Source organism: Drosophila bipectinata, chromosome 3L (assembly GCF_030179905.1).
Source record: "Drosophila bipectinata strain 14024-0381.07 chromosome 3L, DbipHiC1v2, whole genome shotgun sequence".
Classification (NCBI taxonomy): domain Eukaryota; kingdom Metazoa; phylum Arthropoda; class Insecta; order Diptera; family Drosophilidae; genus Drosophila; species Drosophila bipectinata.
Window position 1 is genome coordinate 8,745,789 of NC_091738.1, and position 23,708 is coordinate 8,769,496.

Genomic DNA, 23,708 nt, shown 5'->3' on the forward strand with positions numbered 1-23,708 from the left:
ACGTCATTGTCCAGAAAGCTTTATGGCTCCATGTCCCGTTACTACGTTACAACCAGTACGAGCGGAGTTCTCTCCATTCGATTTTCTCTCAATTTCTCTCTCTTGTTCCCATTCCTACGTCGCTGTCGGCGTAGGCGTAGCTGCACCAGCGAACGTTGGACTTGATAATTGGATAATTTTTTTTAAATATTTAAAAAATATTATAGGTTTCAATTATATTTAATTAGGAATAAGTATAACAAAAAAAATAGCATAATTTTAATTTAAAAGGTTAGTATTGGGTATATATTAGTAGTGCCTGCCTTACAGCGACAGAGCAGTCGTCGTCGACTGCAACACAGAAGAGAGCCGCGTTGGGACGTTGTAAGTGAGAGAGCTTGTTGGCCAAAATCTATTTAAGCCACTCGCAGCGTCGAGCTCTTTGTTATTGCAGGATAATTTTTCGTCCGCGCTGCTTGTGTCTTCGGTTCGGCTCCTCTAAAGAAAATTAAAAAATCCTTAAAAAATATCAGAATTTCAAGATGGATATCCGTTAAATAGCAACGACAGGAAAACTATTGGTTTCTCTTCAATTTTACCAAGTGATATAACTAAAAAAATACGCAGAATTTGTTCTAATTAGATGTGAAAAAAAAAAATTATTTTAACAAAAAAAAAAAGGAAAAAAAAGTGCAAAGTGTAATATCTAAACAAAATAATCGAAAAAATATAGCCAATAAGAGCCCAACTAAATATAAAGCCTTGAAGAAATGCCAACAGCTCGCAGCCCAAAGGGGTGGCATTTGTAGTTGTGGTTGTCGGTGAGGGTGTGGAAGTGGGAGTGGGTGTGGGTGTAGCTGCAAGTGCAACGTTATTTGGGTCAAAAGCTACAGTAGCAGCAGCAAACTTCCAGGGGTCCACCTGTTATGCAGCTGGCTTAGGAGCGGACCAGATAGCGAGGAAGAGGCAGAGGCAGAGGCAGAGGAAGAGGAGCAGCCATGGAGACCAGCAGCAGTAGTCAGCCAGCGAAGGTGCATCGCCAGCACCAGCGCCAGCGACGGACGGAGGCCCGCCAACGGCGACTGGAACGGGAGGCAGCTGCAACAGGACCAGGACCAGGATCAGGAGCAGGTACTTCAGTTGAGATAAGCACACCCGAAAGGCAGGAACGCCAGGAGGCCCTGGACTGTGCGACGGCGTTGAACGAGGATTTGGGCGGCGGAGGCGGAAGCGTGGGCACCCCCAGCAGCGCGGGTCGCATCAGTGCTCAGAGCTCCGCGGACAGCATTGAAATGGTGGGCTCACCAAGTCAAACATCTCAGCAAACGGTGGTCCTGGTCAACGGACATGCACCGCCCTCGCAGGACGATGCCGCCCACGAGCCACAGCAGGAGGAGAGCGCCCAACTGGGGGCCCGGGAATCCCCGCCACCGCCACAACTACCGTCGGTAGCGAAGCAAAGCGACGGTAGCCGCAACTCGTCCGGGGACGCGATGAGTCTGCGGGAGACCCTGCAACAGCTGCCGGCCACCCATCACCATCACCATCGGTCACGACGCACTCACTCGCCGCAGTCCCTGGAGGCGGACTCCTCGTTCCATCGCGGCATACTCGGTTACATGGATCGCGAGCTCAAGCAGTGTTCGCCCACCCCCTCCGCCTCGGGCAACGGAAACGGGAATGCAACGGGTGCCTCCCGGAAGCAGCAATCTCTGTCGGATCCGCAAGCCAGTCCCGCCCAACGATCGCTCCGGTCGCGGAGCAGCTTCGACAAGAGTCCCCGGCGGAAGCGCAGCAAGTCCGAGTCTCGACGGCGGCGGGAACGCAAACTTATCGCCGCCGGGGAGATGGAGGTGCGGCAGGCCAACGAGACGCTAATGCGGTACCTGAAACAATGCTCCGATATGCACGACGCCTCGCTATCCGGCGAGCTGGAGATCGACCAGAGCTACGAGGAGCGTCGCGTCCATCGGAAGACCAAGTCGCAGCGGGACAAGCGGGGCCAGCTAATCAGTGAGTAGCATCCTTGTTTCCCCATTTTCCAGCTCATTCTGCTCTCATTGACTAAAGTCTGTGGAGGCGAAAGCTCTCCCACCCACCTCTACTAGCCGTCCCACCCACTTGTGTAGGTCTCGAGTCTGCGCACTCCTTTAACGGTGGCTTGAAGCCATCCGGAGGTGGCTTAGCATGTTCTGGACTCCTCCTAAGATTATCTTTGTCTCTGGAAGATGATTCGTTTCATCCATACCTTCTTTTATAAAAAATATGTATTTTTAAATTGTTTGTTTTCTTGATATCCTTCAGGCAAACTATATACGGCTGGGGGGATATCCTCCATCCTCAAGGAGCTGGCCGACGACATCGCCCCGGCAGACGGCGAGGAGATCTACAACCCCTTCACGCCAGTAGTCTCGCCCACGGACGATGCGCCCGCGCACATCGACAAGATGTTCCTGCAGACGTCATCCGGGTATCGACCGGTGGAGCACAGCTACTACAAGCGCTCCTTCCTGGGGGCTGGTGGCGGACGCAGTGCCGGTGGTCCTTCGGGCTCCGGCGGCGGTGTCGGTGGCAGCCATATCGATGGTATCTCGGCCGCGGAACTGGGTGGCGCCGGTCGCCTCTTTCGTTCCAACGGCAGTCATGGCGGTGTGGCTGGTGGTCCCGGTGTCATATCGGGCAGTGGTCGGGGCAGCTATGGAGATACCCGTTGCCTGCTCGATGGCGAGTATCATCGGTAAGTATTTTTTTTTGAGTAATAATCATAAAAACGCAATGGGTTTAATTGAATTAAACACTAGAAACGCCATCACCAACAATATACAACTAGCCTGTGTAGTTCAACGAATCTGGCTGCTCATCTCGAATATATGCCACGGCCTGCTAGCTGGTCTAGCTCTGGCCCATCTTCTCTTCGTGCTGAGCAGCCATCCCATGGACTGGGCCAAGGTCATCAACGGTATGAGTCTCGCGGGCGAGACCATGACCTCAGCCCCAACCACGTCACCATCATCCGCATCGACGGCTTCAGTGATCGAACTGCCAACAACGGCGGGTTTGGGTCTAAGTCCTGGCGATCGGGGCACAGGGTCGGATGGATCTACAACCACGGTATCCGGACCCGGCAGTAGCGATGCCTTGGCATTGATAGGAGACTACGCAGGATTTGCGGAGATCTATTTAAACACCTTCTACTGCTTGGCCATCATCTGTCTGGTTTCCGTTTTCGATCGGTAAGTGAAACAAAATGTAAGATTATAAGTCTATAGGGTTATAGGATTTTTTAGTTCCATTTTAAAGCTCATCAATATATTGTGAGCAACCCACAAACAAACGTCCTTTCTAGTCCCGCCCTTCGACAATCCTTTGATGTCCTTTGGGTGGATTAAAAGTCAATTTGGGGTAAGCGCAACCTTCGCAAACACTCGTCTAAAAATAGGATGCCAAGTGTAGCATGCCACGTCTCCGGGGAGGGCGGAGTTCGCCCCCAAGAACACATTGACCTCAGACGTAGGCCTCGCTGCCACTTTTCATTGAGCTACAAAATTCGTCCTGATGTGGGCCACCGTCCCTCCTTATGGTTGAGTGCCTCTCTCTCTTAGGTTTTGGTCTAGACTCGAGACCAAACGACTTACATAGGTTCTGAAGGCTCTGAAAAGTGTGCTCTATTATATACAGTGCGTTTCGTGATGATAGAAACTTTGCGCGTAATTAAGAGCCTGTGGCCTAGGAATTTGTTCGGCTTCGCGGTCGCATTCAAATAATTTGTATCGCCCGCATTGCGTGGTCGCTTTCATCAGCCACAAAATATTTTAATGCCCTTAAACTTTGCTCTTTTTGCATGCCTTTGGCTCTGCCCACACACACACAGAAAAAAAAAAAGACGGAAAATACACCACTCGACGTCTCTGCCTGCACTCTTGACCTTTAAAGGCTGCGCCAGTCGGTGGGTGGTGTGGGTGTGGGTGTGGGTGTGGGTGTGAGTGTGAGTGTGGGTGAGGGTGCTGGTGATGGTATTTGGCGGTAAGCGGCATAAGAAGTAGAGCAACTGTCTGTTGTTCGCTTTTCCGATTTGGCTGTTTTCCTCTTTTTTTTTTCCAACAAAAGTGTGAAACTGGGCATGACATTTCGGTTTCGTTATCCCCACAAGCCAGTTGATTTATGTGTGTTGGTTGGGTTGGGATAGTATCCATCTCCGACCGGGCCAGCGGAGTCTGTGCCCTGACCTTTGCCACTTGGAGTGCCAAATGGAGTGGAGTGCGTGGGTGAAGTATACGCTTCTTCTCATAAATGTCAGCCCGAAGATATTTAACATTTGCAAATAGTATAATTGATTCATGGAAGCCTTGTACTCTGACGTCATCCTAGGCTTTTCTATTCCTTGGGTAGTGTCCTTACTTGCATTTTCTTATCAATGATTGAACTGCGACCCTCAATCGCCTGGCAATGAAACCGGCTATTTGTTTTAAGGTCGGTTTAAGTTTGAAGGAGAAATGTATTGTTTTTTTTAGAGAAACCAACCAAAATATAATGTATGAATTTTCTTGTTTATTTATTAATATTATTTACATGTTTTTTTCCTCATCAGCATGGACATCTGTCGCTGGAGCTTCTCGAATGCCAGCGAATTGATCTCGTTTCGCTGGCTCATCATCACCATGATCTATGTGGCGACAATAATCCTTACAATATGCTCCGATTCCATTGACGAGAAGCTGTACCTGTTCAACAACAATGCCAACATCACCTTAACCCAACAGGAAATGGTATGTTTCTACTTCCGATTGAAATTGATTTTCAATAATTAATATATCCCCATAAAGCTGAGCAACAGCGTCCAGAGCGTTTGGAGCAGCCTGTCGGTGACCAGGAGCATTGCCGCCATATCGGGATGGATTATGATCGGACTGACGCCGCAGGAGGACATGCTGTATGAGCATCTGGTCGACCTTAGCAAATATCAGTTGACAAATAATTGAACTTAAGGGCACACGGTAATTCGGCAACAACAAAAAACTGTACATACCATTTATAGTTGAACTTGTAGCAGCTGTTGTTTAGTTACTGGCTTTTTATATGTACAATGTATGGCATAATCAAAGCGCAATAGGACTCTTATGTATACCCAATACTTAAGCTTTAAAGTTGTATCTTAAGGATTCACTTGGATGCCCTTCACAGGCCGCTAGAACAAACAACAAATGGACGATAATCCAATTATATACTAAACCAATAAGCAAAAGAGTAATCCTTCGAGTTAGCTACTAAGCAAATATATAGCGAACACAGGTTAGGGTCATAATACATAAATACGACATTTACATACCTACACCTAAAAAGTAAAAAACAAGATAAGAATATAAACAATATGTTACTTATATAACGATTTAATAAAATCAACCTACTACTGATATTGAAATGAAATACATGACATGAATGGAAATGCAATATATGAAATTTATATTATTTCTTACACATATCGTCTTACCCTTTAGTTTCTGGCGGGATATTTTTTGAACAAAAAATGCTTCCGTTATTTAAGTCCAAAATTGTAGGAGCAAAAATTGATTATTAATTTACAATTAAAATTGAATTTTACTTTTAAAAAAATGTTAAGTATGTTAAGTATATTAAGTATGTGTATTATTTTTGTTGATCAATATACTTAATGTATTGTTTTTGTTGCGACATAATTAAAAAAATATTTTAAAAGAGCTGTAAATAAACTGAGTGCAATAATATATCACTTATATACTCAAACTATAATGAATTTGGCGGGAAAATCGTATTGTATATAAAAAATATAAATGCAAATAAAAAAAACGTATGTATAAATCGTGTCCTTTTTTTCACTAAACTTTACAAATTTAATTATTTTGGCAGTTTTTTTTTTTTTGAATTTTGCGAGTGTTTAACAGAGTGCTGTTAAGTGCCCCGCAAAGTACTGTTATGCGCATTAAACGCGAACATTGCATGTAGCTGGTCACATTGGACGCTGTGCTTTCTTGAAACTAAGATCGTCTTATAAAGCATTGAATAAACCATTATTTGTGATTGAAAATATACATATAAAATAATAAATATGAAACCAGATGACCTTAGCAATCTGTCGCACGATTGTCGTGGATCTATGGATGACTTAACTACTGGTAACAACTCGGTAAGCATCCTATACTGTATACATATATGTATTAAAAAGCGTCTTAGAAATTCTTTGAATTTATGTACATATGTATTTATGTATGTATATTCCAGTTAAACACCGATTCCGATGAAGAGTGCTCTGGTTGCAAAAATGATCAAAGCGAATTTATTCATAAACTAAAGAAACTCGTTAAGGATCTTGAAAGGAAGTTGGAATGTGCAGAATTGAATTTGACCTGTGAAAAGGAAAAGAACATTCTGCTAAGAGAAAAAGACGAGCTAAATAAAGATTTTCGCTCCTCAATCGAATTGTCTTCCCGAGACAAAGATGTCATCATTAATCAGTTACAGAGCAAGATTGCAGAGTTCCATAATTCAAAGAGTACAATGCAAGATAGAATTGAGAAACTAGAAATAGACATGAAAGTAAAAATCAGCCATATCGCCCAACTGGAGTCACAAAAGAACATTCTGCTAAGAGAAAAAGACGAGCTAAATATCGCTTTTCGCTCCTCAATTGAATCTTCCTCCCAAAACCAAGATATCGTTAAGCAGTTAGAGGGCCAAATTTCAGAGCTTCATAATTCACAGAGTACAATGCAAGACAGAATTAAGAAACTTAACCTAGAAGTGGTAAAAAAGGAAGAATATATTGCAAGGCTAAAAACACAATTGGAGTCACCTTTTTCCCATAAAATAGAAATGTATTATACAAATTATGAAATGGGCTGTCCAACCTTTTGGGCCAGATTTGAGGATATGCCTTTTAGTGGTGAATGGATGCTTATTCAGAGCAGTATGGATCCCTGTTTAACCTTTTTCTCTAATAGCAGAAATTATCTTGATGGTTTTGGAGACCCTTTTATGGAGTATTGGCTGGGCTGTAAAAAGCTGCACAATTTCACAAAAAGTCAAAGACATGAATTGTTCATAACATTAAAAAATTTCGATGATAAATGGACTTACATACATTACGATAACTTTCTTATTGGAAGTGAAAGCGATGGCTTTAAAATCAATGCTCTAGGGTCATACACGGGAAACGCCAGCGATTTTTATCGATGTTGTTGGAAGCAACTTTTAAAAATGAATTATACTGATTGGTGAGAAAATTGAAATGTGAAATTTAAGCTAATAAACTAAACTAATAAATTATTTTCAGTAACTTAAACGCAAATGATCCTCAAGCGCAAGCAAAGATCAAAAGACTAGATATAAAATGTTTTGAAATGTACATTAGACCTAAAAAGGAAGACAAATATGTTTAAAATTACATATTTCATAATAAATAATTATATGTTACCTAACTTTAAAGTTTAAACCGTAAATAATACAGAATAATACGTTTTTGTAAACGGTATAGTATTTGATAAGGATCATCTCCTGTTTCTCTTGTTTATCGTTTTCTTGTAAATTTGAGAAACTATTATGTATAACCATTAATTCTAACTTTTATTGAGATGAAGCTTTGTGCTCAGGCCATTTTAAAATTTGCATAAATTTGGATTGGATAAATTTGGATAAGAATAATTTAATGTAAAATTTGTAATGCAAACACATAAATAAAGAAAGCAAAGTAATATGTTTTTAAGCTTGTTAACCAAACTTTGTTTAGCACCGATGGATAAATTAGGTGTTTAGTATGTTGATGAAAAAATGTACCTTACGCTAACGATATTATCATCATTAAACACTTGCTGCAATTACGGAGCTAATTGAATTGCTAAGTGAATATAATGACTCGACAACAAACACCAAAGTAAGCCCAACGGATGGGGCAACAATATATGAAGCTCTGTGCCCAAGAATCTACCCAGACAAAGGCCACAAAAATTGCAAGTATTTTTTTTTTGAGAGGCTCTGATAGAACGGAAAGCAAGTTTCCTAATAGCACTTTTCTTTATTTAAAAATAATTATATATTTATTATATAAAAAGTATGAATTTTAAACCATAACCAAAAGAAAAATTAAAACAAAAAATGAGTTACAAACTCGTTGAAGGACCAAGCATATCCCGGGTTAAAGAAAGCCTCCCGCCTGTAAGCGAGCTGTGAGGAAACCAGGACGGAGAGTCCTGTAATTAGGTTAAATACACACGTGGCTCCAAGTGCCTTGGCTTGTGTGTGCTTGGAGATAAAACGCTGCAAAAATGAGGTGAGAAAATGAGATAAAACAAGCAACGGCTGGCGCAACGAATAAAAATGGCGCGTAATTTGCACGTTTAACCGCATGACAGCGAAAAAATTACACAACCCATACACAATGGACAACAACACAAACACGTACTTGGGACTCACATGAGCCTGCGGTGTCTAAATAACAATTACATAGCAGCCTTAGCACTCAAGTCGCCCAAGTTGTCCTTGGATGGACTTGGATTCCTTAGCGGCTCCGGCTTCCGGTGGCTCCTGGGATGGACGGGGGCTGGGCTGGACATTTGAGCATATGGTCCTGTAATTATCCTGTTGCTCTTGCCAACATCACGGCTTAGCCGACCTAGCCCTGGACCACAGAGTCCATAGCTACTTGAACGCCGCTGCTTATCGAAATGCCCATCAAGATGGCTGGTCCGTGATGGGTTGATTAATTGAAATATTCCTAGCCTACTCTCGGGGTGGATAACTATGAACAGCATATGTCGGCTAGTCACTTGGGCAATCAAATAAGTAAAATATCATTGGTAATATCAGAGTAAATTATGTACAGGAAAATTGCTCAGTTGTTCTTAACTTGTAAAAAGAATTTCGGGAAATGTATATATATTTATTTTTTGAGAACCGTCTTAAGCCTCTTTAGATCCTTCTTATTTTTTTGTAGATTTTTATCACTATTGACTCTTTGATTTTAGTTTTCCAAGAAGAGTATCCATAAGTTTTGAATATGGTCCGGTGGCTGGACAAAAACTTGTTGCCTTAACTTTTAATTAAGCCAAGAGTTTGTGTAATGTATCTGGCCGTGCGTCCTTCTCATCCGAGAGAGTGTGTGTGCAAAATTAACAAATAAGCGTATAAATTATGCCACAACACGCTGACATCGCACACATTGGGGACAGAGCCGGGTATAGGCATGTCCTGCGGCAACCGAGACCAGGACCTGGAACTGGGAAATATGAGCACCAACTGTCGGCACTGGCGTCACTGGACGGGCGACATTAGCAGCCTTCCTGCCATTTGCCGTCATCATTGTCATCGATGGAGCTCAGATGGTGGACAGAGGGGTGGCTAGGACAATGGTGGCCAATAGTCCATATTTCAGTTCGCTTCGAATTACATTGCCTTTAAAGCGCACTGCCCTGAATGGTGTGTTTGATGCTCCTGGCCAAACATGACACTCTCAAGCTGCCGAAAACCCTATAGTTCGAAGCTTACCACTTTACTTGGCCTGGTTAAAATGAATTATTTTTTTTTTTTAAACCCTAGAACATAGACCCCATGGACAAAGCTTGTCGGAGAGCGGTAAGCTACAGTTTCTTGGCCGGGAATGCGAAACCACCAGCTTTATTGTTTGTGCTTGCCTGGACGTAATGCCGCGGAACTGCCCATCATCCGATTGGGCGTAAAGATTTTATGATCTTGGCTAAAAATGTGGTTGCATGTCCAAAAGTAGGCATTCTTTTGTCCGAAACAACCCACACTTTCGCCACATTTCCCGGCTGTCGTAAAAATGAAGAAGGAAAATTGCAATAAACTGACCTAAAGGGCAGAAATTATTTTGTGAACACAGACAATAAACCTTTTCGAGGAATATATAATTAATTTAAAAGTAAACAAAAAAGATGCAAGCAGGTCCGGTGAATTTATTGGATAGCTCCTCCATAAGTTGACCTTAAATGTGGATGAAAATATGGAAATTGGCTCGGAATGAAACATAACCGAATGTCAAACAGTCGAAACCTTTCAACTGGCTTACATGCCAATTATTCTCGTTTCTCCACCTCGACGTGGGCCCCTCAGCATGCACTTTGATGCCTCAACGTGTTTCTTATTCATAATTTACGAGCCGAAATGTTTCATTTCATGTTTTATGGGAAATAAATTATGACCCCGCCCCCCAAGGTTGCCGTTGCCCATTGACAACGTCAGCCGGGGTAGCCCGGCTAAGCCGGCGATAAGAACTTTCCCTCCAAAAAAAAAGAGCCACAGGAATAAAAAAAAAACGGAAAAATTCCAGACAAGAAAAATGCCAAAATAATGGAAGAAGAACTGCAAACGGATGGAGGGAAATTTATGTGCGCTTATTGATTGCCAAACGGGAGAAATACGGTAAAGGATGAAAACTTGTCCAGAAACCGAGAAGGCAATTTTATGTAAATTTCACTTTGGTCCTCAAAAAGCGACTTTTATGAAGACAAAGTGCAGCTGGGTCGGGCTTGAAGGGATTCGATTTTGGCGACGTCTTTGTCCTGCAGTCAATGGGCCCTAAAAGAAAAATAGTGAGGCATCCTTAAAGTGACCAGAAACTTGAATGAAATCCTTTCCAGTTGATGGCCCACCGGCTTAGGCAGTAACTTTAACGCCACATGTGGGCACACACACAACCTCCGGCCCGTCCATCTACGTACATATGTGGGTCATTTATATGCAAAGCATAACCATGGCTCCTCAATATGGTGAGTCTAATAAGCCAGAGAAGAGCAAGAAGCTGCAAACTGGAGATCCGCATCCAGATCTAGATCCAAGGACCCCGTCACAGGCACGTATCCCGTCCCCAATTCCGAATGCACAACCCAGGTAGGTAGTCTGGACTATAATTTGGTCTCGTATCGAACTCCAGCAGCAGCAGCTGCTGCTATAAATATAATTTCAATAGAAAAGTTGCCAATATAAGTGCCAAGCATTGTTCGTGCCACGGAGGACCCACTCGAACTTGAAGTAATTGTATACAGGACTAGTGGGAGTGGGAGCCCCCCCAACCTCCTATAGTGCCAATAACTGCGACACACTTAATTCTTCGACAGTTCTCTACTTCTTTAGTTTCCGAAATGGCTGTTAACTTTCTTGTGGATTGTTTAAGGTTACTTTACACTTGTAACTAAAATAAATTGATTTCTTTTTTATTAGTTTTGTCAGTAGATTATTATTTTTGACCTTTTGGAGTTGAAAGAGTTCAACGAACCAAGCAAGTCATTGAATATGTGCTCAGGAAAACTTTTGCATTTCATTGTAACAAAAAGAACTAGAGATCCATTAGGAATTTCCTAAACTCATAAATCTTTATCTAAAAGGAACAGCACACAGTTGGATGGCATTTTATTGTATGGATAAGTCAATTATGAATATTTTAAAATATTAAACAAACTTTCCAAGAAATGTATAAAATGAAATGGTCCCTTGTCGATTCAGTGGCTCGAAGCTCATTCATTAAAAGTGTGCCTCTGTAGATTTTTAAATTAAATGCCAAAAATAAATTGGATGGATGAGATGAATATGTACATGAAACATATGTTGATATACTCATATAGGTTTATATATACAACATACATATAGCGATGGAATCACAGCAAAGGTCAGCGTCAACCAACTGAGCAACTGCTAGCTAAAAATAAAATTGTAGGGAATTAGGAAATAAAAAACAAATTTAATAAGAATAAGATAAGTTCATGTTTTTGTCATTTTGTGATATTTAAAATAAAAAAAAATGAAGAAAAAAAAGTAAAGACTGGCAAAGGGAAGCCGAAAGGCAGGTAAATATTAAGTGAGAATTATGCGGAAGTCTGGCGGAGAATGTGTGTGCAAATAGTGGGCTGTCTGGATATATCCACACACATGCAAATTGGCGTTGTGATTTGGTGAGAGTTTTTTTCTTCCAAACGGTACCTGGCATATGGGGCGTATGCGCAACGAGGATTTACTTTACAATGTCAACAGACTGAGTGTTCGTCTGCCTTTCCTGCACATACATACATATCCAAAAACATACATCCATATTTATATATACATACATACATACATGTTTAGGTGAAGATGCCTGCAAAGTAAATAAAAATTCATGAAAGCAGCGCTTGAATATGTTACACAAATTTCCCCTAAGAGGATGAGGCTCAGCAGGCTAAAAATAAGGATGAGATGTCTCAGGTAGAAAGTTGCCATTGTTTATGGTAATCGGCTAAAGGGGCAAAAATGTGGAGGGTAAGCGGCCACTATTCACTTTCCATGTTGCTGTCGCAAAAAAAAAAAAATATATATAAAAATGTGTCAGGTGAGGTGCTTAAAAAGTATAAAGCTCTGGAGGCGGACAAGGTGGAGCAGGACTCCAAAGGAGTCTCGCCCCAAAGTGGAAAGTACGCCACACGAGTTGCCTTTAATAAATAAATCGCAGATGCATCAGTTGACACATCCCCAGAAGCCTGTTCACGATGCCCTTGGCTGCTTGTGATTTCCTGTGGAACTTTCCGGCGACAGATAACACAACAAATAAAAGTCCTTAAGATGGAGTTTAGACTTAGGGATACCCGACATTTATGAGTCTTTTTTGATGGAAGATCAGGCTATATAGACTATTCATTTTTTAATAGAATTTTTTTGTTCTAAGTATTTAGTTGTTTTCTAATTTTAAGATAGAATTTATAAATAGGGTACAAATAAAGTTAGGGTAGAGTTCAGGATGCAGGATAATGGTGAAAATTGAATTATAAAAATGTATAGCTTATCCCCTGGTATATCGGTTTAGTATTTTAAAATCCGCACCAACCGAGAAATTATTTTGTATGGCTTATTTTTTGTATTTTGATAAGCTTAAGTATAATATACTTTTATTTCTAAGCTGTGTAAGCCTCTCTTGAGTAACTTGATTAAATAATAGTTCTAAGAAAATAACTTTTGACTCGAAATACCTTAACATGACATCAGAAATTATTTTTCTGGAGATTTATTAAGTTCACTTTTAGCGAATTCCATGGCTGGAGCCTTATTTAAACGCAACTGAGCTTGCCACTCATTGCTGGCGAGCGTATAATTGGCAGACTTCACTCGGAAAGCCGGAAAACTCACTCAATGCTGGCCATTGAGTGGCCCACAGAGCGTATACGCAATGTGCATCGGCTGCCGAACGGCGACCCGAACCGCCCACGATGGCTTATCAGCAGCTAACCTGTTGGTCGGCGTAGACGCCGGCAGCGCTGCCTCCGAGCCCGGAGCCGAAGCAGCGACGTTCAGTTTCCTGTGATTCTTCGTTGGCGGCGGACGCGCTTGTCGGCATCGTCAAGATTTCCCACAGATCTCGAAGAGACGTAGCCGTATTGAGAAAATTGTCTTTTCTTCGAGCGCCTCGAGCGGAGAGTATTGTCATTGTGTCGCGGATGTTCAGTAGCTTGGGCGTTGAGGGGAAACCAAACAAGTGCCGGAACGTGCTCGAGTGGTTCCTCCATCCTTGCGGTTTTTTTGGTGAGCCGGTCACCTCCATCCCCAGCCTCATACCACACCCACCACACCCTTTCCGGTCATATTTGTACCTTCCCCGTCTATTATTCGCAGTGTTGACACGTCGACGGTCGGCAGTTTTCGCTTTTATTTATATATTCTCTTGTTTTCACTTTTTTTTTTGTACCGCCGCGGTTAGCCGGTCCCAGAAAACTTTTCGACTTTTCCGCTCTTGTTTAATGCCCAGCGATAATATTTAACTGGCTGGGAGTGAGAGTTGTAATTTAACTGCCAGCAAATAAACTTGAAATTAAATCAATTTGCCAAAGGAACGCGGTCCCCAGTGAGCGGTGAGTGGTGAGTGGTGTTTAAAAATTAAGAAAAAAAAACCCGCCCGGCGCAAAAAAAATAAATGTATTTGATAATAAGTTTGACATGGTTTTGGGGCACAGCAGTATATCTCCGAGTATATTCATTACGTTCCGAACAAATTGAATTCCAGTCAACTTTTCTTGCGGCCTTTTCGTGCGCCCCGTCTCTTTTTGCCACAAAGAAAAGTTTTATTTCCCGGCCAAAAGACAAGGGGATGGCGGGACGGGGGGCTGGACCGAAAACAGCATTCAACTTTTATTTTGTTTTTTTGCGACAAAACAAATAAGTAAGCCAAAAAAAAAAAGAAAAATAAAATAAAAATAAATACCAAAGAAAAGTACGAGAAAGAAAAGAGTGATTCTGGGCCAGAGATAACATTAAGAAAAACCCAATTGCATTTAAAAGTAAAGGAAAGTATTGGATGGGGAGACACGTACACTGTTTACACTTTATGGCCAAATCAAATGGCTGAGCCGTGACTGTTCCTTAATTAAAAATGCAAATTTCCACTTTAATTTTAATGCGGCTCCCCCTCCTGAATTGAAGTCTGAGGGCTGGGAGGAAGGGAGAGAAGCTTCGCTCGATTGATTCTAATTGATAACCCCTGACCCGGCTGCCAGTCATCCATCCATCAACTGGTGATTCGATCAACAAAATGCATTGATTGCTTTTGTCCAGCAAGGCCCTTTGCTAATGACTCTACTGCTCAGGTGGGAATTGGTCCGGCCCACCCGGCGTATACGTAATGTTAATCGTTATTATCGGAGCAACCAGCCTGCATAACTAAGTAGAGATGATTGATGGTTGGCTTTGAATTGGATGTTTGTATTAATATAATTTCATTCGATTATCCAGCTGGTTCTCATAGTTTGTGCACTTATTTGCCCTAATATGAGTTTCAAGCGGCGTATACGTGATGTGTTTGTACATGGAAAAGATTTCAGAAGCCTGAGGGAATGCAGATAGTCGCCGTTCTCCGAGAATGAAGGAGCCAGTGAGAAAGAGACATGGACGGCTAAAAGGAAAACGCATTTCAATTTGCATACCAGACCGTGCCAGAGAACGCTGATGGCCCGAGGAAATGGTCTTCAAGGCAATTTCAGGTCGCCAAAATTTCGCAATTGGGGCGAAAATGGCCAAGATGGCCAAGATGGTTTGGCTTGGCTGTCATCAGTCGATTAAGATGGTTTCTCATCGCACGCTCTGCTCTATCGTTCTCCAGCCATTTGCATTTAAATCACTTTGAGGCAGAAAGTGGTTACGAATTGTCGCCGCAGGCGGCCACCTGGCTGCACTTTTTTTCCAGATACTATGTACCCAGTACTCTTAAATATTCTATAGAATATAAATACTTGTTTATTTTTTTCCCATAGGGGTATCATAGCCTTGTTGAATTTTTTCTGATTGAATTTCACCGAAAAAATATTGTTTATGGATAAATATGGATGGTACTATGAATAAACAAATGATTTGCATATAAAAATATATATTCAATAAAAAAGCTATTATAAGAAAAGAATGCAGTATTTATTTTTTATTTAAGGGTATACCAGAGTCGCACATATATCACTTCCTCTACAACCAGTATTTATTTTGCCCAACTGCTGTTTTTATAGCGTTTGCCATTTTTATTGGTTACTAAGTTTTGCATAAATTATGCAGAAGACTGCTGTTGCACGGGAGGATATATGTATGTATTTATAGAGGAATACCTACATGTATGTAGAGGTGTGTGTTTATGAGTGAAATGGCTTGATAAGAAATGTGAAAAGGATAGAGGTAGAGGTAGAGGAATGGGGCTGGAATTCCGCCAGCTGCTTGAATTTATTTGATTTCTCACAGTCGCAAGTCACAGGTGACATTTTTACGGCCAATCTGAGCGATGGAGGTCCCAGACTCGAGGACTTCTCAGCCCAGCAAAACAACAATCTTTGGTTATGGAGGAGCTGAGGAGCCGAGGAGCTAGGGAACTCTGGCCACGACACGACCATAAAACGATTGCCGTTCTCAAGGACGGCATTTGCCGTTGCCGTTACCGTTGCCATTGACATTGCCTTTGACTTGCTCTTTGGTCTGATTGTGGTATCCCTTTTGGCAGAGTGGTAGCCCAGCCCGAATGCCACAATGTAATCTGAGGGCTCAGAGGGTGGGCTGCCATCCGCTGCCATCTGCTATTCCTATTGACAGTCAGTCAGACGTTTGTGGCTAGGATTTTCAAATTTCTCCAGAGACCCACTGGCAACGGGGCAACGGGGCCCTACTCGACGTTGCCTTTCAATTTACCTTCATATCCTCATGGTTATGATTTCGGCCTGTGCAGCTTGCTCACTTAACTTTTGTCAATAATTCAGTGTCCACTGGGGAAACCCGCAAACACTCTCACACTCGGATAGACAGAAGGGTGTGGCGGCGTCCTAATGCAGGCCAAAAAATTAATTGCTTTTCAATTAAAGGACGGACGGACTAGGGAGGCCGACAAAAAAAAATCACTTGCCCGTTGGTTTCATGGACTCGGTACTAGGATACCGCAACTGGGGGTCCGGGGATTTGGTCTGAAGCGAAGGCCAGTCTAAGGCCCATACCCTACGGCCAAAGGCGTAATTAATTCTCTATTCACCATCAAGTCCTTTGGGTTATGCCTGGGCTTAAGTTTTAAAAAGAAATGCCAGTGACAGTCGGCAATAGAATTCAAATGGTATTTAAATGTAAGCTGATATTTTCATATCAAATAAGTGGACTTTGAGAATAAACATATTAAATATTTAGAAAGTTCCAAGGGGTCAGCTGGAGAGCTGGGAAAACAAGAGCTCAAGCTGGACATCATCAAAGTGAATTTGATATTTTGCAAGTTAATAGAGTGTAAAGTTTCCAACATACAATGATGTCTAAATAATTCATGAAAAAACCCCTCATTTAAATATAAATGTATAAGAATGGGCGGATTCCTTGCCAAAGTTGCCAAAGAACTTTTTTGCTTTGTCATTTTCCCAACATAACCTATTTAGAATAATCTCTTACAGGAAAAACTTTTACCGACCCCCCCCACCAAAAAAAAAAAAGAATGCTTACATTTTGGCGCATAGTGGAAGAGTATTTATCGATTCATTATCATATCGCTATCAACTGGCCAGGGCCTGGGCCATCATCATCGTAATCATCATGATGTGGTCGTCGTTGTGGGCCACGCAAAATCCAAACCCCCATCTCTGAAACCCCCCATAACCTATTGCCGAACCTCCGCCGTATCGTGTCGGACAGACCGCGGCCGCACCGCGGTTCAAATATCATTAAAATGCAAAAATTGACGAGCTACGTGGAGGAGCCAAAGTAGAAGGTTGAAAGTGGGCGGCTAAGTGGGGTGTGCCAGTGGGCGGTTTATCCTCAATCCTGGTATAGAGACTTGTAGATAATAAGTGGATGGTGAGTGGTGGGTGGTCGGTGGCCAGTGGCTCTCGGCCATGAAGTGAACGTTTAATTAATTTCGTTTGTAGTCTTGGTACGTTGATTAAAACGCCATTTACAACATTTTGCCTGCATTTAAGCCAAAGCTAAGTGAGTTGCTTATTAATTTGCATAGACCAGGCCAAAGTGCCCCTCCATCTCTCTGGTCCTTTGGGTTGCAGTTCTCTGCTTTTATTTTTGTATTTTTCCAAAATGAACATATTGCAGACATAAATCTGCATAATGATAAATGGAAATTAAGACAGAACCAGAGCCAGAGCAGAAGGCCGAGCCGGATCTGGAGCTGAAGATGGGGGGGTAATCCTGTTGAAGGTCGAACGAAAAGCGGATAAAAAGTGATACCAGGCCAGGATAACTTAATCGCTGGGAAACAGCTGCCAAGAAAAAGGTCAAGTTCTCAATTCGTTCGAGTTGATTTTAGATTCTAGTTCGATGAGGGTATGTATGCTTAATAGATTAATTTTGGCAGATATTTTTAGAAATTACAATTATGACTTTGAAATCTTAGCTTACAGATCTAAAAATAAATATAATTACTAACAATTTTTGAGAAATCACTTACCCAAATGAACTTTAAACATTTAGTATGCTGTCTTGAACGTTTTCAACAAGTAAATAAATTCCATAAATAATTTAGAGATGATATATGTACTGCTACGGGTACTGGCACCAAAAAGTAAACAATATTTCTTTTTTTTTATTTTAGCATACAACCCCGAACATAAAATTCTTGAGCTTTTCCCTAGTCGCTATAAAAGATTTATGCCTCCACGGTTCGGTATAATTTATAATTTAGATGATTTTTTGCGATACTCGTTCTGTTCCCGCACACATCTGCTTATGCTGTCCAAACTTGAGGTTGTCCCTTAACAAGGACGCCTCTTGTGTTGGCCTTATTAAAGAAAATATTCAGGTTCAGTTGGCCAGAATGACGGCGAATTGTTTTGGGTTTGGGTTTTGGGTTGGGGGATTCGGGAGCGTTGCCTGCCAAATGACCGTATTTCCCTCATTATGACTGACGACGGGTGAAGACATTTTCACAGTGCACTGCCTTCTGATAAGGACTGCGATAAAGACAATAGCATAAAGGATTGCCTTATCTCAGCGGGAGGCGTCAGGCTACAGGCGTGGCAGGACAACAAGCCCCTGGAAAGGCACTTAGCCGGCTGAGATTGTCCTTCTAGAGCTGAATTTATGAAGCCATTGCCTCCTGCTTGGCCGCAAACAATCGATTGCAAGGGAAGCTGCAGTAAATGGTCAATTAATTATGGTCAGTGCCCCTTGAACTAGCCGCGAACACACTCACACACGCTCGCAAGCACTCACCCACACATGGGAAAACACAAAGTGCAGCCCTTGAGGGCGCCCTGGGGTATGCAATAGAACTTGGAAGAGGATTCTTAACACGTTACAGACTAGCAGGTCGAAAAAAAGACAATAAAAATAATATTACATTAAGATTAAAAGCTTACTAGTTTTAATTAGTTTATCAAATATTTTTAGTTTAGTTACACCCCATCTTTTAAAACCTAACAACGCTTAAAAAATGATTATTTTCTTGTAAACAGCTGATATAAAAATGGTAGTAACGGGTTAAGAACAAGACTCATGCGTAGTCGCAATAAAATTCATTGATTTTCATTCGGTTCGAATATTGGTTTGACTTGGCGGGCATGTGTGTGCGGACTGCCGACGTCGCCGCGTGTTATGCAAGGACACCAAGGCACAAATACTTGAACACTGATCAGGAGTATGGGAAACAGGACACGGGCTGGGACCAAGGTTGAGCAAACAAATGGCGTCAAAAGACAAGGGAAATTGGTTTTGTTATTGTTGTTTTTGTGGCAGCTTGTGGCAGAAAAAGGTTAAACGCCTAAAAAACTGAGCAATGCCAAACAAGGAAAAGGCACAAAATGAGCCATACAAACAACGATAAAGGAATTTGCCGCAAAAAAGGGTTCAATGTGCCAGGGCGCTTCCTACAACTTTGAAATCTACTGATTATCCTTGAAATGATGGAATATTAAAGTCTATCAACAAAAGGAACTGAATTCGAAATGCACACAAGGGACTTAGGTTGAGTATTTCAGTAGAATTCTTCAATGGAATTTAAAATAACTAAACTCAAATGGTTAGACATTAGAAACTATAAATATATTTCACATATTTGATATATTATTAAGTAAAGTGAATTCCATAAAGCCTCTTGGAGGAGTCTTAAGTCCATCAACAGCTTATAATTGGCATTGCAGGACTTGAAACAAAATATTTTGAACAAGGACCTAGCCCACTTCCACATCAAAGTCCAATCAAATAAACACATTTCAAGCCCATGAAGATAATCTGGAAATGGGAATAGCCTTTATGGACTCGAATGGCAAATGGTAAATGAAATTATTGTCCTTGCATATGCAAAATGAAAATTGTGAGTAAACAAGTCGAAGAAAGGACATCCAGTAGCAGGCAGACAGCAGAAGAGGCAAACAGATAGACAGACATTCGGATGTGTGTATAGAGAGGATTAGAAGGCATGAGGGCAGGAGGGCAGTGGGCTTGGAGGCAAGTGTCCTCGTTAGGCACACCTCCTGTCATGGTCCTGTGTACTCAGGCTGCCATGGTTGCGGTTGCGAACCGCCTTCTGGCCAAAACGCCCCATATGTCGCTCACTCGAAAGTTCAACGTTGCCATGTCCTTGGCATTTGCATTTTTATTTTAGCTTCGGCTTGCGTTTCGGTTATTACTACTGGGAACTGAGTACTGAGAGAACTGGAAGTGGGCATAGTGGGTGGATGAATCCACTGCCACAGCCCAGCTCATGACAACTGAGATGCATATAATTTGCAAAAGTTTCCACTGCTCCATTGCTCCGCTGCCCACTGGCTGGCATTGGCCTGTTAAAAAGCTTATGCCAAAAATTATTAAATATTCAACCCACGCCGGGGCACTACCTCCTCTCCATTTCCAGGGAAATGGCCAGAAAATGTCCTGTCGCTGGACTGGTTTAGTTATCCTTATCTGGAGTTTGCAGGCCAAACAGGAAAACTGCTTGGTTAGTTCTCTGGAAACCATGTACATTTTTTGGCAGTAACAAGCTAAGCTCAAGACAAGGCTGATGGTAAAGCAAAGGCTTTCATTATGCTTCAATTATTTAAATATTTGTAGATCTATTTCACAAGTAATTTTTTATCACAAACTGGTCACTATCCTTTGACTTTCAATTTTCAAGTCTACTTTCAAATAGCCACTTATTTGTTAAACAAAATCCTCATAATACTCCACTTGAAGTCCTTAAAAATGTTGCTAATAAAAGGAAATCGCCTTTATTGTTTGTTTTCGTTATTGTAGACAATTTTCCACGGCTCGTAATTGCTCTGACCGCATTTGGAGTGTGCAATGGCAATTGTAATTGCTTGCCATATTCAAATTGTATGTTGTTTTTTTTGTTTGTGGGGATTTTAAAGCTCGTTTGGAAAAACCACTTACCATCCAAAAACGCACACACAGAACCCTAGCCATTGTGAGGGATTGTGTTGGTCTCTGGATCTGATGGCTGATGGCTCTTTGGCTGCACGCCTCGTTGAGCTTCAGCCAAAAGTGGCCGTGTAATTTGTATGAAATTCGTTTTGGTTTTTCTTGATTTTCACATTTTTACTTTTTTATTCTGCCCTCCTACTTTAAGTGGCTCGTGTTAGCAAACATTTCAATTTTCGAATAGACTGTCAGCTATGTACAAAAAAAGTTGGGATGTTGAGAGAAAAAAAAAAAAAGAAACTCAAATGCCCACTAGAGGAAAAGCCATCAAAATGGGGCCATCGGTAGGCTGACTTGTTTACATTTTGGCTCGACTGGGCTATGTTTGCCTTTGGATCAGAGCTGCCAGAGCAGGGCCTTTTCGGTGGGTTATTCAAGTGGTGGGGGTGGTGCTGGGGTCACTGCCTGGCCCGCCCTTGGCCGTAAATTCATGTTAAAACAATCTTATTAATGGCTATAAGGGCTCCTACCTCCCCATTATATCTTTCTAATAATGTTTAACTGCGATTTTTATATGCGATTTCTGTTTTTTCCTTTTTTTTGTTTTTTTGATAAAATATTACCGCCTGGATTTCCTGTTGCTGGTTTGTTGTTGCCTGCCAATTTTAGCCATTTAGTGTGATTCCAGTGTTATCTTTATGCGAATGCCGCTGTCGCTTATCGCCTCCGGTCTGTCCACAAGGCCCGTAATGGGCTTAGCCGGACGGAGTGCTGAGGCGGAGCTCTCGTGTCGAACTAATTTGCTATTTTTGCCATTTTTTTTTATTTAGCATTATAATTCAGTCAGGGTATTTGAGAAGCATTGATTAAATAGTAAAGGTGTGGTATTAAAGGGGCCTTTTTTTACTCCCAAAAATATTAATTGCAAAAATAGAAACTAAAAGCCTTGCCATTCATAGAAGTATTAACTTTTATTTTTGCCCATTTATGACTAGTTTTTTTCATTCATCTAATTTTGGATTTTGATATATACGATATGGTGGATATTAATATTCCATATTTATATATAACTCGTCGTATATCTCGTGCAAGCCACTTTCGTCCAGGTTGAGTGAGTCAGATTGAGTGCATTGTGAGCCAAAGTGGAAATAGCTCTCTAATTAGTTGCTGGGCATATAAATCAACAAATAAATTAGTGCGGCGTAGCTTTGAATGAAAACAATATATACTATATATTCGCACTCGTTTTTGTGTATGGGAATCATGTGTGTATGAATAATATCCCATACAGTTTTTCATCAATATGCAAAGTGCCTGCTTACGGGCCAACAATTTAAAGTGCTAGTGCTATGGTAACGCGAAAAACCATATAAAAATATATATGTATATTGGGGTGAAAATTCAAGAGAAATTTTAATTAAATTCCGCGTCATCAATCGATCCATGACACTGACACTGACATAGACATGGACACAGAACACATGTTCCCCATTCGGGGCCTCTACGGATGGGATTGGATTGGATCGGGTTCGTTCATCTGTCTGGGCGCTCCTCTAATCTGTTGAGTAATTTCTTTGATGGCGAATAAAACTTTCGCCTTCGGGTGGTTTTATTTATTTTTTTTCCTTACGGTTTTCGTTTTGAAACGAAACTAACGTCAAAGTTTCGCTGGAACTTTGTAATTGATTATCATAAAAATAGCCATGTTAATTAGTGGAAAAAGCTGATGATGGAGCTATCCCAGCATTGATCGTTGGTCCAGCCACTCCAACCACATCATTAGTCCTGGTCCAGCCCTCTCCGTGGCTAATGGCATAGTTTCCATCTGTTTGTGAGATTTGGGGGAGTTTCCCGATGCCAGAAATGCTTAAAAACTAGTTAATGCCAAATGCTTGGTCTGGCCGAGAAGCTTAACCAAAAGTTCCTCGTAGCTGTGGTTGGGAAAAATAAATAATTTCTCTGGTAGTTGCCTGGCGATGAAGGAAAATGCCAGTTTTATTTCTGTGGATAACTTTAATATAACTCTGATGGTGCTTAAGAATTGTCTAACAAGAAAATCTAGTTGTTTGAAGTTTCTAGTATTTAAATAAATTTTATCCTGATTTTTCAAAATTGTATTTCTACTTCATTTTTTCTTCTAAACTTGTTCCATTTCTGACACATTCAATTTAGTTTTGTGCTATTCGTCCCATTTTTTGTGTCCCATTTTTATACCCTCGCAGAGGGTATTGTAGATTTGGTCAAGAGTGTGCATTGCAACGGATATTTTTTTAATTTTGTTATATCTGCTTAATAACTGTACTATATAAGCCCATATATAGTTGCCAGGGTATATAAGAATATTTAAATATAGTATATATTCCAACCGATATTATCTTTAAGGGTATATCAACTTCGTCTCCACCCGAAGTAGGCTTTCCTTTCTTGTTTTTTTCTTGTTACGGCTCAGAAATAGGAAATCGTTTTTGGTTATTGGGAAATAAAAGCAATGACAGGTCGCTTCTTTTATTCACTTTTTTTTTTGGGGACTCTCTTCTGGAGCCATAAAGGCGACGGACAGCCCATTCGAGATACACTTTAACTGCATCTTTAAGCCAGAAGCGATGAGAAATTCATTAATGGTTTTCGCCCTCTGGGCGGTTGCATGCACCTTGTTGCCATAAAATTCCCCAAGCGCCTATAAGTAGGCCATATACTAGCACTTATAGAAGGATCTGGACGCTTTTGTTGTTGGTTTGGTTTATGCTCCTTATTGTTGTTGATGTTGCTGTTGGAATTGCGGAGGAGAAAAATAAAATCCCATTAAAGTGAGCGTTTGTTCTCGCCCCGGCCATATCGCCTTGTTTCATTATGTCACGGCTTAAAGATAAATCGTTACTCCAGAAGTAGCTGAAATGTTTGTGCCGAAGGACACTGAGAAA

General features: G+C 41.4%; 2 protein-coding genes and 1 long non-coding RNA gene across 4 annotated transcripts in view; all 3 read left to right on the plus strand.

Annotated features, from left to right (window-relative positions):
- Positions 1 to 425: 425 nt before the first annotated feature.
- On the plus strand, positions 426 to 5,275 carry LOC108120824 (uncharacterized). Its single transcript, XM_017234654.3, has 5 exons — positions 426 to 1,992; positions 2,284 to 2,716; positions 2,781 to 3,212; positions 4,568 to 4,745; positions 4,803 to 5,275. Exons 1-5 carry the CDS (start codon positions 978 to 980, stop codon positions 4,956 to 4,958), a joined length of 2,214 nt encoding a protein of 737 aa, XP_017090143.2. The 5' UTR covers positions 426 to 977; the 3' UTR covers positions 4,959 to 5,275.
- Positions 5,276 to 5,957: 682 nt separating this feature from the next.
- LOC138926339 (uncharacterized) lies at positions 5,958 to 7,685 on the plus strand. Its single transcript, XR_011442814.1, has 3 exons — positions 5,958 to 6,139; positions 6,235 to 7,226; positions 7,286 to 7,685. It is a non-coding gene; the product is annotated as an uncharacterized lncRNA (long non-coding RNA).
- A 5,611-nt stretch (positions 7,686 to 13,296) lies between these two features.
- Positions 13,297 to 23,708, plus strand: part of sNPF-R (short neuropeptide F receptor) — a 32,058-nt gene continuing 21,646 nt past the window's right edge. The window contains exons 1-2 of one of the 2 annotated variants that reach the window (XM_017234640.3): positions 13,297 to 13,506; positions 13,682 to 13,839. The gene's annotated coding sequence lies outside the window, so the exon portion shown is untranslated. Of the gene's footprint in view, positions 13,840 to 23,708 lie in introns of both variants that reach the window. The other variant, XM_017234639.3, reaches the window with a different exon arrangement.